General features: G+C 39.0%; 1 protein-coding gene across 9 annotated transcripts in view; it reads left to right on the forward strand.

Moving 5' to 3' along the window:
• The window catches only part of PEX5L (peroxisomal biogenesis factor 5 like), a 243044-nt gene that overhangs the window by 59324 nt on the left and 167643 nt on the right, over positions 1 to 16077 (forward strand). For 7 of the 9 annotated variants that reach the window (XM_082394029.1, XM_082394023.1, XM_082394028.1 and 4 more), the window contains one exon: positions 517 to 588. The exons of the other annotated variants lie outside the window; for them this stretch is intronic. In XM_082394029.1, coding sequence (XP_082250155.1) covers positions 517 to 588 — 72 coding nt within the window. The remainder of the gene's footprint in view (positions 1 to 516; positions 589 to 16077) is intronic. 9 annotated transcript variants of the gene reach the window in all.

Below are 16077 nucleotides of genomic sequence, written 5' to 3' on the forward strand. Positions count from 1 at the left end.
TTCTGAGTTGCTTTTCCAATGTTAGTTTTCATCAGATTTATAAGCAAACACAGAAAATCTGAAGATTCGTTATCTGAGTGGTGTTATTCTTGCTTAGTCTTAAAAATATATAAAGGATTAAAATAAAACATTTGATAGTTGAAATCTTAAGCATAATATAATCACTAAATGCAGTTTCAGTCTTTAAGAAAAATGTGCTGGGACTCTTTAAGGAGTTGCTTATTTATCTCGAATTATTAAAGAATCTTTTCTAAAAATATGGAATTGAAAAAAGAAAAGCATAACAATATTCAGAGAAGGATTAAAAGTATAATTTGGATGGGAGAGGCTAAGCAGGAGCCAGCAGTTTAATAAAGATATTTTCTGTTGTCCATGAGAGATTGGCATAAAGAATGATGTATTATGACTAGTGAACAATGCTAAGAAAAGACTTTTATCTTTAAAAAGTATTAAGTGGGAATTAACATTATTAATGGAAAGAAACTAAATGATCATTTAAAATTATTCTTTCACAAGAAAAGTAAAGAAAAAGGATATGGAAAACTAAGCAGTGATGAAGACCTGAAAATAATTGTTGATCAAAAGCAGGTAAGTGAATGCTTACATACATTTTCTAATGTTGCATTGTAGATTTTTGACAACTGAAGCCCTTTGAGCTTTCAGCCCTGCCCTGGAAGCTATATTAGCTTAGCTCGTCTAACTGAGGCCTGCATAATAAGATAGATTTTGAAAGCAGCTAAGCCTCCCCGTCTAACGCCTCTGATGCACTGACTTCTGCATGATGTCAACATGTATGTCCTGTATGTAAGAATGATGAAAAATAAAGCAGAGCAAGATAAGAGAATTTTTGGAAATTAAAAGCCCCACTTGAAAAATGAAATCAGTACAATGACAATTTGTTGGGAAAAAAATATTTAAATAAGAACCAGAAAGTAAATTATTTTGAAAATGAGAAATGCTACTATTAGTGTAAAACAATGAATATAATTTAAGAGGACAGGGATATAAGACTTTAAAAAACTGAGAAGTTTAAACATATTGCCCAATTTACTTTCTCAGATTGTCTGCAGTAAATTTAGAGACATTTTTTAAAAACAAACAAAAAAAGAAGCTATTTAATATTCTTTAATACTGCCTGTGATTTGAGAAACATCTAGCTTATATTTCATATGGGCCCATAAGGTGAAATGAAAACTGCTTAATATACCATAAACAAAGACAGGTAATGGAAGGTATCCAGCTCGTGCCACTGAATTGGCATTAGCCCTTAACGTCTTTGTTAATTATCAGGGAGACAAGATAACTGCACATCTATTTCATGTGTAAGTGGCTCTGATTCTGATGTAAGCTCAGGTGGAGATAGAGAAATAATTCAAAGGAATCTGAGCAGATGTAGAAGTTAGAAAGAAGGCAGTCAGCAAGTTACAGAAAGCCAAGTTGAATTTAGACAGTTTCCTAATCATGCAGTCTGTTTTGCATCATGGTGATTGCATTAAAGGAGCCCTTGTGTCTATTTCTGAAAAAAGGAAAAATGACCATCAGAAGATAGCAACCAGAAACAATTAACTTACCAACTGGCTTATTAGACCTGGAATAATTAAGGTAACTGAAGTGGTCTTCTGGGGAAAACTGAAAAAAGCATCTCCCCAGGAGGTGCAGAATATGTCCATACTACAGGGTTCACTCAAACTACCTTCAAGTTTTTCTTGCCTTATCTTCACTCTCCTGCTTCTGAGTAAACCAGGGTGGAAGAGTGTTGGATATGGCCCTATGTTTCTACTCAGCGCCAAATTGTCAGTTCGGTTAATAAGATAAGTGGGACTGGAGCCTGAGTGCTCTGCTGGGCTATTAGCTATCATTTTAACTATGCCAGATTAATTACTTGGGGTGTGTGATCTCCATCTCCCATAGATCCTGTGCTGTAGACTAGCATTCTGATGAAAGGACTGGACCTCCCTGGCAAATGAACTAGTAAAATACAATTGAGTATATTATGAGAACATATATACCTATAAATTTCTCTATTAAAATTAAAAGTTTTATTTTTTATTTCTTCTTTAATCATGTAGAAGTTAAATTCCTACTCTTTTTATACTTCCTTACTATCATTCTGCCCCCAAAGCTGCTTTTGTTTTCTTTCTTTCTTTTCTTTAGTTTTTCCTAAAGCTTCTTTTTGTTTTAAGTGAATTTGGGGATTCAGAAAAGGGAGTCATTGTTCTTTTATTCTCGTGGTACTTTTCACAAAATTTATATTGTTGTGCCTAAACACATTTTATTAACTGTTAAGCAATCTTTTAAAAAAGAGAACCCACTTTCCTGCTTCTTCAGAAAATAACACTTTTCTTACCTGGATCAAATGAGGGAGGATTCAGTTTCTCAGTCACTGTTGTCTCTGTAGTTATCATGTTTCCTCCGGTGCCGTTGGACCAGTTGGCACCAGTTGGCAGTGACCCAGCTTTGCTGAGTCATTCATGTCAAAACATGTCTCAAAAGATGAGTAATTATGAATATGAGTTGGCTTTGGTGTTTGCTGTTGGCAGTAAGAGTAGTCCTTCCTTTTGGGGAAGGTTTATTTGGTGTTGCTGTAATGAACAAATCCTAGGTAGAAACAATGACAGCGTTGACACCTCGAAGTAAAATATTTGGGAAAACACTCTAATTAGTCTTTATAACACTACAAAAAAATTCTTCCTAAGTTTAAGAGATCAACTTTAAAAGTGTATGTGTGTTTATGTGTGGATGTGGTAAAACACTTTTTTCTAATAGTGCTTCATCTCACAGTTGTTATATATATTTTGGCAGGGGGGAAGGAATCTTTATGTTCTATTTAGTCTTCCTATGTCTTTTCAGAAACATGGTAGAAATTTGTTAGTCAATCTTCATATAATTGCAAAAAGCTTTAAATAAAATAGTTGGAGTGCTGTGAAGGGCAGAAGTCTACTAAACTCATTTAATCTGTCATTCAGAAGCTGTCGCTCTACAAATGCTGTGCAAGCTATATGCCGTTTTATCAGTCATGTGATTTGCCAGTCTTGTACTTCCACAGAAAGCCCACAATTTTGCTTACGTAAGCAAATTAATAGCAGAAGCAGCCCAGAGTATGAGGATTTTGTTCACTCTGGCTGCCCACATTCAAGGGGGTAAAAGGTGATTTCTGTGTTATTTCTACATAAGAAAAAGTAATTTTGGAAATGTGTAAGGTTTTCTTCTTAAAAGGCAATATTGTGCTTCTCTTTTTGTGAAATTTTAGTGGCAAGATTTATTTGAGATACACATGAAAACTTTCCAGAGAATTCTTAGATTAGTGTTGATGTCCTAAAGTAATAGGAGCTGCCATATAATATGTAATCACACACCCACACACTTCTATAGTCATTTAAATATAAATGTATCACATTGGCATTGAAGTCCATATTCTCCAAAAATCCCTAGAGTTTTCAAATTTCAAGCATAGGAAAGTAATCAAAGGAAGCATTAGATAAAAATCTTTATACCTCTAAAACCCAGACATTTGATATAAATATATACAGATATTTCATTATGTGTATAATTATATAACATATATAATAGACATATATACAGTTATTATATACATATAATTATAATAAAATATATAAAATTAGTTCTATATTTGGCTTTCTAGAATAAGTACATATTTAAAAGAAATTTTAAATATGTATTTTGGATTATTCTTATTATTTTTTAACATATTCTTTCCTGATTGGAAGGGAGTGCATCTTGTTTAGGAATAGATTTCATCTACAAATGAATTTTCTTTGAAGTTGCTGAGATATCAGGGGTGGGAGTGGGGGAGAAGATGGTCAATTACCTTGAGTAAATTGATTAAAAACGTTAGCCACTTTGAATAAATAATAAATTAATTCTATTTTAAATTACTATTTTTAATTAGAATAGAGTCAATTTAGCTCAAGGTTTGTGATATGTTCACCAAGATAGCTTTTTTTCTAAAATGTTTTCAAATTCCAAGCAGACTTAAAGGAGGTAACCAAGGCTGACACAAAATTATAGAATATTATTCACTATAAAGGGGATACACTTGTAGGTTCAAGCATTTCAAAATAGTTTTCACAGTATGTCGTAGATTGAGTTGATTGTAGGACTCAGAGTTGCAGCTGCATATCTTTCAGTGCAATAAGGTGGGGAAATGTCAAATGTCAACCCATGACAAAGGGAACAAGTGTACATGATCAGAACCATGGTTCTCAAGTTTTAGCAGCCTCAGAATCCTCTAGAGGGCTTCTCAGAACACAGATTGCTGGGCCCCACCCACCCCCAGAGTTTCTGATTCTGCAGGTCGAGAGGTAGGGCCCAAGAATTCAGATTTCTAAGTCCTTAGTTCCCACTGCTGGTCCCAGACCATACTTTGAGAATGGCCGGGTCAAAGGAAACAACTCTTGCAGTTCTAAAGAGAAAAAACCTATGTATGACTTGTGATAAATTTGACATTCTTCAACTGGGCATTACCTGGAAACCTAAAACCTAGAATTCATAGACATCCAGTGTAATGATGCTGGAAACAAGAAAATCACGGACATTTACAACTAAAGGTGCCTTAAAGACCCAGGTTTGCATCTGACTGAATTCCACTTAGTAGCCTTGTGTTCTTGTGGTAGTCTTGTGATTTGAGGTATTTCCTTATTTGTAAAATACTACTCTTCTCTTCCCAGCTCTTAGAGTTTCTCTAAGAAGATGAATTTATAACCATTATGTCATTTTAAGTAGCTAGTCATCACCACCTATTAGTCTGCTTGGCCTGCCATACAAAATATCATAGACTGGGTGGCTTAAACAACACAGATTTCTTTCTCACAACTCTGGTGGCTAGGAAGTCCAAGATAAACGGGCTGGCATGGTTGGTTTCTGGCAAAGGCTCTCTTCCTGACTTGTAGATAACCAACTTCTCACTTTATCCTCACATCCTCATATGGCAGAGAGAGAGAGAGAGCGAGCTCTGGTGTCTCTCTGTCTTTTTAGGGCCCCATTCTTAAGGCATCATTTAACCATTATCACCTCCTTGCAGGCCTGTCTCCAAATACAACCACATTAAGGGTTAGGGCTTTAACATCTGAATTTGGAGGGGACACAAACATTCAGTCCATAACACCACCACACAACCCCAATTCAGCAAACAGGAACATTGAGATCTAGAAAGGTGAATCGAGTTTCCCCCGAGTCCCTGCTTAGGTACACAGAGAGGGCTGGAAGCCAGCCTTCCCCCCTGACGTGCAATCCAGTACACCATCTATCATCCTATATAGCTCTCTACAGTCGCCCATTACTGGTCATCCCATAGGTGGGCATTAAGAAGCTGTTTTGCTTCAGTGCTCTAATTATATAAAATAACCATCTACTAGGAAGTATCATAATTGGCCAGTATTTATTTATTGAACCCTCACAGGGATAATCTTTTCCACAAACACTCCTTAGCAGTTTACTTCCCTCTTGGCCCCTATAGCTTATTAGGAGAGAAAAGCCCTTCAAAACAAATGTGCACAAAATTAGAGCTGAAAGATGGTTGTTGCCATCCACTCACCCTTCCCGTACCTACACAGCCTCCTCCAAGAGTGCCTTGACCAGACGTGAGAGGCACCATGGGGAGAGACAACACATACCTTTCTTAGCCCCAAACCCTTGTGAGAGTCTCCTTTTAAATTTGTAGGAGAAGCCCAAGCAGAAAGCAACGGAAACTAGAATTTCTGTGATTTTTCTCTAAAGAAAAAGAAGAGACAAAGTATCGCCACCCCCTTGTGTTTTCAGTAGCACATAAGCATTTGAGTAGGATTGTAATTTTATCCTAGTGGTCATTATGGGAATGAATCCTAAAGAGGAAAATATAGGCCAACGTGAAAGAAAAATGGAAGAATGAGAAAAACAGATAAACAGGAAAAGATACTGAACTTCCTTCTGCTAACAGTTAGTGTGGTCATACCACCATCTAAGCAGCTGACCTGATTCTTGGACTCATAAATAGTAAAAGGAATGGGGGTGATATGTGTCACTGCCTTGTTGTACTCAGCACCATCTGGCCAGTGCTTTTTTTTGCCATATCAATATGGTGACTTAATTTAAATATAAGTCAGATCCCATTTACCTCTGAGAAGGCTTATAAAGCATGAGACCCTGTCTCTTGGCGTCATGTATAACACTCTCCCTGGGTACCTTCTTGGAACCCCATGTTGGTCACCAAGAACAGAAACCCCCTTTAGACTTGCAGAAAAGAAACAAGCTGGGCAGCCTGGAGATTCTGAAGTGGGATACTGTGAGACTCTGGAAGGGCCAAGCACATTATGCCGTTGTGGTTGCCCCCATTATGCTCACAGCAGACATAGGCTCATTAGCATTTTCCTCGGAAAGATTGATAGATGAGAAATGGTTCAATGAATATAAGCCATATTTAGGTGTGATGAGAGAGGCCAAAGCTTTTCAAATTTGCTATCTATCTGAAACCAGCACTGGAGTAAACAAAGATTCACTACTGTAGTCCAATCAATGCCATCTTGTCAGCAAAGCTATTTATCATCAATAAATGTACAAGGCAAGGGGAAAGTTTTGCACTAGGTTAAATAGAAAAATTACTGGGAGAAAGGCATTTTTACCCATCTTTTATTCCTAAATATTACCTATTTGTGTCAAGTAATATGAAAATAGTTCTGAGTTACTGGTAATTGAGAAGGGGGTGAGGGGTGGAAGTCACAGTAATGCAAAATATCTTACTTTATTTTTCCTTGTAAACTCACAATGCTGAGAGGTTTTTTTGGTTTTTTGACTTGATGCATTTCAATTTAGTATACTGATTCCCCTAGGCATCACCTCTGACTCTAGGAAAAACAAAAAGGGCAGACCTAATATCTTAATTTCAGAGTCTTCTGACACATTACTGAGATCTGAAGATAGAAGGCCAGAAAATGTAGAGGGTTGCTCTTTATAGAGTGACACAGGGGCAGGCAGGAGACACCTGAAATGAATGAAGTAGGAGGCCATTGTCCTAGTTTCTAGTCTTGGCTATGCCACTTACTAAGCAGAAGACCTTGGAGTGAGCAATTTAAGTTCTCTGAGTTTCTGTTTCTTCATCTGTAAAGTGGAATAATACCATCTCAGATGGTATTATTATTATGCTCAGATGTCTGTTGTGAGGTTCACATGGGGATGCCCCTCTGGAGAGCCTTGTGTCCAGCTCAGCCTCCTCTGGTCAGAACCAAGTCTAGAATCCAGGACCACGGCTATTTTGTCTCATGCTCTTTCCATCAGCAGCTCACACTTCCTGAATGTTGAGTTGGTTGTTGCATCACATTTTCACTTTGCTTATTCCCACTGCTTTCCTAGTAAGCAGTTTGCGTGCCTTCTGTAAGATACTGTCAGTTACTCTAGTCTGGTGCCTTTTCGGGGCTCCTGGCTCCTCTGCCACTGCTCATGTTGGCCATTGTGAATATAGCAAAGTTGTTACACAGTGGTTATGAGGGAGGCTTTCACAGTCAGGAATCTGAATGAAAACTGGCTACAGCCATGTAGTAGCTATATTATCTTGGGAAAATTAACCAGCCTCAGGCTGCTCTGCTATAAAATGAAGAAAATTCTATCTACTTCATAAAGTAGTTGTTAGGATAAATAAGTTGCTGTAAATAAAGGCTTAGCAAAGTGCATGGCATGAAATAAGTGCTTTATAAATGTCAGGTACTGGGGTGGGTGAGTGGTGGGAGTTGATGGTAAAAGCCTTAGATTTAGTAGGTATAAAATCCCCTTGGATTTCTTCAGGACTGAGTTATAATTTAAACAATAAAGTCTATTTTGAGATCATAGATACAAATGTCTCCTTGGATCAACCAAGTACAGAAATGAGGGGAACAGACTGTGTGTAAGAAAAATAGGGAGTGAGGGGGGCAGTGGCTAATGTCACCAGCTGGCCCCTCTAGAAGGAGCAGCACCTACCAGCCCCAGCTAATTGCCATCTTGTTGAAAAATGGGCTCAGGATCACCACATATACTAATTTTTCAAGAGAAGCAATTAATCTGCTGCTTTTTAAATGTTTAAAACCAGTTTTTAAATTTTATAGCAATGTGTAGTCAAACAAAATAGCGTGGTTCTGTTTACAGCCCTGGGGTTCCAGTTTGTGATCTGTTACACTCATGAGACTCTAAGATCAAAGGAGAGTAGGATGCCGACATGGGCCCGAGTGGGCCTCTGCTCGCCCCGTTTCTCTCCTGCTTTACACCCTCTCCCTTGAAACCTAACCTAACCTAGTTGTTGATCTGATTAAAACAATAGACATTAAGATATAATTGTCAGGGCTTCCCTGGTGGCACAGTCGTTAAGAATCCGCCTACCAATGCAGGGGACATGGGTTCGAGCCCTGGTCCAGGAAGATCCCACATGCCGCGGAGCAACTAAGCCCGTGTGCCACAACTACTGAGCCTGCCCTCTAGAGCCCGCGAGCCACAGCTACTGAAACCCACGCACCTAGAGCCCATGCTCAGAAACAAGAGAAGCCACCGCAATGAGAAGCCCATGCCCGCAACAAAGAGTAGCCCCCGCTCGCCGCAGCTAGAGAAAGCCCGCGCACAGCAACGAAGACCCAACACAGCCAAAAATAAACAAATAAAATAAATAAATAAATAAAAAGATATAATTGTCAGATGGTCTTCAGTACCCCAGAGGTTCAAGTACCTCAAAAGAGAACTTGTTACCTAAAATGTAAAAAAATCCCCATTTGATAAAATGAGTAGGTCAGATATTTGTAAGTGGCAAGTATTGCTGATATTTCCTATTCAGGACTTTTACTACCTCCTAGTCTTACCAACTTAGCAACTCAGAGAGTAAACAAGGTACCCGCCTTGCAGAGTAGCAAGTACCCAGCTTTCCTCCACAAGTCCCTCTTCCCCAATTTTGCAAACAGTAATGCAAACCACAGGGCTCAGTCAAAAACTGTAACCACTGAAAAAGAGAGACCATGAGTTACCACTTCAAGTTCAACAAATATCTTAAATGCCATTATATATCTTTATTTTAAGATATTAATGTACAGCCTATGTTCATTAGATGCAGCATAAAAAACTGGACTTTCAGACTGGAAAAATATATAGATGTAAGTAATTTTCAAATAGCCCATTTTTTTAATCTAATGGGGAAAAGTGCTGGCTGAATGTAAAAATGATGTGATATATGAAAATAACAGGCCGGGACAGTAATGCTTAAACTCGGCCATTTGGAACACAACTTGAAAAGAAACCATTCAACCTTTCACTGTGGAAGGTTTGTTGTGCTTTTACTGGTTTTGTGTTTGGGGAATTTGTTTTGTTTTGTTGGTGCTGGTGTTGTTTTAAGTAGATTCATCTGGTCAGTCTGAGAACTGTAGACATTAGAGCTGGAAGGAATTTCAGAAGATAATCTAATCCAGTGGTTTTAAAACTGTGCTCCGTGGACCCCGTTCCCAGCCACTTTGAACAGAGGAGGGGGTTCACGCACGTGGTGCCACCCCTTAGAGAGTAAGTTGGCCCCAGGTGCGCAGACAAGCTTTGGGTGATGAAAGGGCGCTGCTGCTAAGAAGTTTGATTATATTGGTTCTACTTCAACCAGAATAAGTTGAGTCTTAGATAGGGAAGTAGCTTGACTGTGTCACTAGGTTATTTTATATCACAGGGAATATTAGAATTCGGGTCTGCAGCCTCTCGTCCTGGCTTCATTCATCTACCCCTATAACTGCCTTCCTAAATTAAACTGCTTCTTAGCCTTTCTTCCAAACTCCCTCCTGCTGGTAAGCTAGGCATACCAGTCAATCCAGAGAAATCACTTGAGAGCAGTGTGTCTTTCAAGTGCACAGCTGACTCTATTAAATTTGCCTGATAAACTTTTATGAAAAGATGTTAATATGAGATGCTTCCTACTTCATAACGAGGTTCTCACAAACTTTGTGACAACTTCCCAGTTTTAGAAGTGGAATTTGAATCTCCTAAGATTCCCCCTAATGAGCTTAGCAGAGTGTTTCCTCCACGTTGAAGCAGAGGGTTCTTCCACAGCTCATCTCCCAGGTCTTCTCCACCTGGATCAACTTATCATCTCCCTTTCAATTGGCCTTGGGGATTGTGAGCCAGGCCCACGGTTCAGCATCTAGCTGCCTAGTCCGTCCATTCTGAATCGGTTGCCAGTGCTTTGTCTAATGAACCCTGCCTGTGACTCTCACTGGTTACTGATTCCATCAGTGTCTATTGTCATAAGGGCTTCGAAAAGCAGTTGTGGGTGGAAATATTTATACTGAAAAGATTTATGTTACAAATTCAAAATCTGATAAATAAAAAAGATTAAGGAACAGAAAGACCGTACAAATGTTTTTTTCTTTTTTTGATACTTAAACAGACTTTCCCCTTTGATAATCCAAATGCTAGGAGAGGAGAAAGAGAATGAACAAACCCCTCTTGGCTCTGCAGACAGACTTCCTAATCCCCATAGATGTGGGGTTGGGGGGAGTGAGAAGGGTAAAAAAGAAAACAAGAGTTTAGAGAGTAGACTTCCCTTCCTTCTCTTCTGACTTTGGACCTAGATGCCAGTGCTCTGCCATTGCCCTGACCTTGTCATTTCTGTGGTTGTGCTTTTATTTCTCTCCCATCCAGACTTTGCAGTACATGTCTTTTCCTTTCTGCTCAGCCCCACTCTCTGATCCCTGCCTTTGGAATGTGTCTCTTATTCTGGCACTGCACCTATAAGGTTTGACAGAAACACAGTTCTTGCAAACCTGCTTTTTTTTTTTTTTAATGCTCCATTGCTCCTTCTCTTTCTTCAAAACAACTCTATGATTCTGTCATTTCCATTTTTAGTCATTAATTTTTCACATGGTCTACCCCCAGACAGGGTGAGTACCACTTCCTTCCTATCTTGTGATCTAGGAAAAGTACATGCACACACAAATGATCATTCAATACAATTGTTATTTATTCCTCATCATAGTATTTTTTGGCCAAATGATCTCATTCTTGAAATATATGAATAAGGGACTTATTAAAGAAATGGTGAGAGAATGTACCATCTCGGCTTTGTGCTAGAGGCTCTGAATAGAAAAAAAATGTTCATTCATCACTCTTTTCTAACTAAATTATCTCAATTGTATAATTAGTGAATAATTAATGATTTCTTGTAGAAAAACACTAAGCATGGAAGTAGTTTTCTTCCAGTCAAAGGTTGTCCAATTATCACTTCCCTACACTCTCAGCTTTTATCTTTAAATTTTAAATGTGTCCCCAAAATTGACCCATTAATTTCTGTGAACTATGGGAGTAGCTTCTGAAAAAGAGATGAGTGATGGTGCATCAGCTGATGGATTTTTTTAATCAAGTTGTTTAGTACAGAATAAAACAAATTGAAGCTCACAAACAGGCTTAGTTATTCTTAAACTTTTAAGCTAAAGATATAAAACCTTAGAAACTTTGCATTTTAAAAAAATGGAAGAAATTTGTCTTTCACTAAATGAATGAGCAATCTTACCCTTTCATCCAAACTCCAAGGAACTTGATTTAAAATCCTTCCACTGTGGTTTTATGAACCACAGTAGCCGTACAAGACATGCATGGACCCCAACACTGCTTGGGCTACAGGTGACAGACACTCAAGACACAGAGAGAAGTGATGCTTCTCGCTGTCTCCCACATATTACGCAGACGCCTCAGTTGGGCTTGCAGGCCATGGATGGTCCAGTCCCTGACTACCCTGTTATCCCCCTCCGTGCCCCATTCATACTGAACAACTTGAAGCACCCCAAGTGTGTAACATTCTTCCTCCCTTTTTGCCTTTGTCCTGTGCATGTATATACATATATGATACACATCACAAAATCTTCTGATGTATCCCCTAAGAGTGGAAGGATATAGATGGAGGGAAGGAGCCCTTCTCTTGGTTGTGCTAGAGACTTTCCCCTTTGAGAATCCAAATGCTAGGAGAGGAGAAAGAGAATGAACAAACCCCTCTTGGCTCTGCAGACAGACTTCCTAAACCCCATAGATGTGGGGTCAGGGGGAGTGAGAAGGGTAAAAAAGAAAACAAAAGTGAAGCCTATTCCTTAAAAAGGATAAGGAGCAAATGGGAAAACAGAAAAATCTGAGAACCTATTGTTTATAGAAGTTTGATATGTAAACAATTTTGCTATGTGTCTTCTGGGGTTTGGTTGTGGGGGAAATATTTAGTCACATTTAGCACGTTTACACCTTTTGTTGTTCTAAAAAAAGCTGGGGCTTGATTCTGCCCTGTTCCCAAGACGCTTCCTCTCATGTGATACAGGAGGGAGAGCCGTGGAGAACCCAGCAGAACCAGTTCAGGCGACACTGGCAACATTTAGCTGTCAGTATTCAGGAGGGACCACCAAGCAGGGAATCATATGTTTAAAAACCGGTTCTAAGATAGACTACGTGAGCAAAATTAAATTGTCTTCCTCTTAATTATGAGGTAACTTAACTTCCAAAGATACATGGGATGCTGCTTTTGAAAAAAAACAATAGCATTATTTTGATGGAAATGATCTAACTTCCTACTTCATTCATTTATTTTACAAAAACTTCTTAACAGCCTATTTCTCACTAGGTATTTGCCAGGTGCTGGGACACAGAAATGACATAAACATAGGCATGGCCTTTAGGAAGCCGACAGTACAGCGTGGGGCTTCGGTCAATAGGCAGTTATGGTGCAGGTGCTGCAGCAGGTTTGGAACTGAGGACTTCAGGGAGTACTTAGGACCCTGAGGCCTCTAAGATGTGTGTCATTTCCCTAGTCATGGTCCTGGAAGAATTACAGAGTCTTCCTAGTGTTCAGTGTATTCCCAGGACAAGACATAGTTTGGGGGAACAATGACCAAATATGTTTTTTAGAGCCTGGCTGTTCAAAGAGAGGTCCATAGACCAGCAGCACCAGCGTCACCTGCATTTTGTTAGAAATTCATAGACTGAATCCCGGACTGAATCAGAGTCTGTAAGGTTGGGGCCCAGGAATTAGTTTTAACGAGCTTCCAGGGAATTCCGATCCTCACTGTGGTTTGAGGAGCACTGTTTTAGATTATTCAAATTTTTGGTGTCAAGAAAAGATCAGTTATTATTTTGGTAAAGATGTTAAACTTTGATTTCCAAGAACTACAAAAGAAAAGGAGTTAAGACAAATTAAACATCTTAAGTCCTTAATTTCACTGTTCCTAACCTTGCAAATATCCCCTCCCAGTTTCATTCATTAAAGTGAACCTACACAGTGATCAATCCTGTGACCCAGGTTGTTTCGTTAAGAAAGTACGGATGATGGAGACTAAGAGGTAAAACTTATTAAGGTAATCTTTGTCTTAAGCGCTTCTAATCTTAAACCACTTTTATTAAAAGGTTAATAACAACACACACTTATGTAGCATTTACTATGTGCTATATCCTGGTCTAAACACTTTATATATATTAACTCATTTAATCCTCCCAACAAATCTATGAGGTAGGTACCATCATCCGCATTTCACAATGCACACTAAGGCATAGGGAATTTTATGCCAGGCTGCTGCATTCCACAACCCCAAGGAGACGTGCTGTGCCCGCAGTCTGTGTGGCTGTGCCTGACTGCTCCGGGTCCAAAGAGTTCACAGTTAGGAAGTTATCCTTTCCTCATGCTTCCCTGACTTATTAAGGAGATCTGTTATTATCTTGACGGTGCTAGGACTGTAATAGGGTAAAATCTGAGAAAGTCTTTCTGTTTGTAAGGGAAAGATATATAGGGTAGGGAAAAGCATAAATCAATTAAGATGGGCAAATTGGAAAAGAAATATTCTCCCTTCAAAAGACAGTATTCGTGTGTGTCTGTGTGTGTGTGTGTGTGTGTGTGTGTGTGTAAGAGAAAGAGAGAGAGAGAAATAGAGAATGTGTGGATACATAGTCATAAACACACATGCCCAGAAGCAAATCTATGAAAGAGGGCAGTTGCCCAGTCCTTGGATAAATGCCCACCTCTGAGGCCACTGGGACCCTGCACTGTACTGAATGGTAGGACCAGGTAACCAGGCAGCCTTGCAAGGGAACCAGTAAAAGGCAGGTACTGCATTAGGGTTGCTACTCGGGTTCGAGTCCTCCCATCTGAGGTGCTTCTCATGATAAGTTAAATCCTTACTTTGCACCTAGAATTTTCTCTGTGCTCACTACATTTGAAAAATTCCATGCCTGGAACAAGAAAGAAAGAGCATCGCTTCAGCATTTGTTGAGTAGCTTTCCATTACTGGAGTAGATTGCTGTGCTCTGGAAATGTCTTTCTGCCAGCTGCCCCACAGGGACTGACCTTTCTGCTCAGGCTAAAGTCCCTGCTGAACTATTCAGTACAGCTAGTTTATCCCCGGTTGTTGGCAGATCTCCAGTTTCTCTGCCTGCCCACCTAGAAAAGTGGTCTGAGAATTGATATTCTGCCACCCCCTTCAGTCTTTCACTGGCCACAACTCTGCCCCTCCAAGCTCCTGGTGATTCCTGCATCCTCCCAAAAGCAGCACCCAGCCTCTCTCCAAGAGCCTTACCTGTTGGTGCTGGAGAGCTGACAGTCACCCCTGGGGTCCCTTCTCACTGGTTACTCTGCTTATGAGTATACAAAACCCTCCTCAGAAACTTTGAACAAGATCAAAAGTATCACCCATGTTCCCAAGGACTCTTCATTTTACATACTCTCTCATTTTTGCATAGTCACAAGCATAATTTAAATTTTTGCATAGTTGCAGTTAGTCTGCATTCAGTTTTATATCTCCCTCTTTATGTAACACTATGCCAGACTCACTTTTTCCACATCACTATTTAATTTTGATAAATGTCATTTTAATGGTTGCCTTATATTGAATCAAGGTGAGCCTTAGGCATTTTTTTGCCCCACAACTTTCCCTGGCTTGTGCAGTGACCATCCAGATCTTTCCCTTCTTCTTTCAGGATGCAAGTTATCAAATTAAAAAGGAAAGGAAGGGATTGCAAGAAAATTGTGTACGTTGCTATGATTAGACATATACTGATTTACCATGAATTATGCATATTTATGGGAATTTGCACATTGTCATCCTTTCATATCCCTCTGAACCTTTAAGTATCAGTGGAGATGCTACCACACACGTTGCACTGCTCTTGTAAAACCTCAAGTTTAAATCACATCCTATACTGCAGTTATACAGGATTCTGCTTCCTGAGGCTGACCACAGCCGAATCACAAACATGGATTTGCATAAATTTGGTTTGCATGAATTTTTAAGTTTGCTGAGAAGGGAAATTGACTAAATATTGTTAGAGCCACAAATAACTTGGGATATAATTTACTCTGGTACCACATGCATTGAGGACACAGATGTATGGACCCACTAGGATAGTCCTACGCCAAAAAGATACACAGACTTAAAGACCTATATTGAAGTCTAAGCAACTTATATGAACAGGGTAATAGACTTAAAAGTCCTATGACTTCTTCATATTGAAAGGCAATGACAAAAAGAAATAATTGTGAATGCATTTTAGAATATATAGTCTTTTGCAAGTATTCTAGACTTTAAAATTGTGGCTCGGGTCCCAAAATGCAAAACTCTTACATTAATGCAGATCCAGGGGGTACAGGAAGTTAGTTTAGCAGAACTAAAATACAAGTGAGGATGCTAGGATTCAAGTTTCTGGCTTTGCCAATATGGCTTTCTCTTTGACCTTGAACAAATCTCTAAGCCTTGACGTCCCTATCAGCAAAGTGATAATATTTTCCCTACTTCTATCTCATAAGAATTCCTGAAGAATTTATTAAAGAAAACTAAAAAAAAAAAAAATCATCTGAGCCACTCAAGAGGATTACTTCCTGTGAATAAATCCAAAATGGTATCATTTTCAAGGAAGCCACTTACTAAGGCCCTGGGGTTATGAATCAATCTCTTGTGTTAAAGAGCAATTTAAAAATGAGATCCCCTGTAGAAAAGTGAACACATGCAGAACTATTACTTTTAGAGCAGTAAAACGTAGGAAGGGAGGCAAAGTGTGGCTTAATTTTATTAATTTACAAGTGATATAATTACATTGCATTTCTTTTTGAATGATTCTTTTGATAAATTTCTCTCT

This window comes from Balaenoptera borealis, assembly GCF_965194805.1.
Source record: "Balaenoptera borealis genome assembly, chromosome: 5".
Lineage (NCBI taxonomy): Eukaryota > Metazoa > Chordata > Mammalia > Artiodactyla > Balaenopteridae > Balaenoptera > Balaenoptera borealis.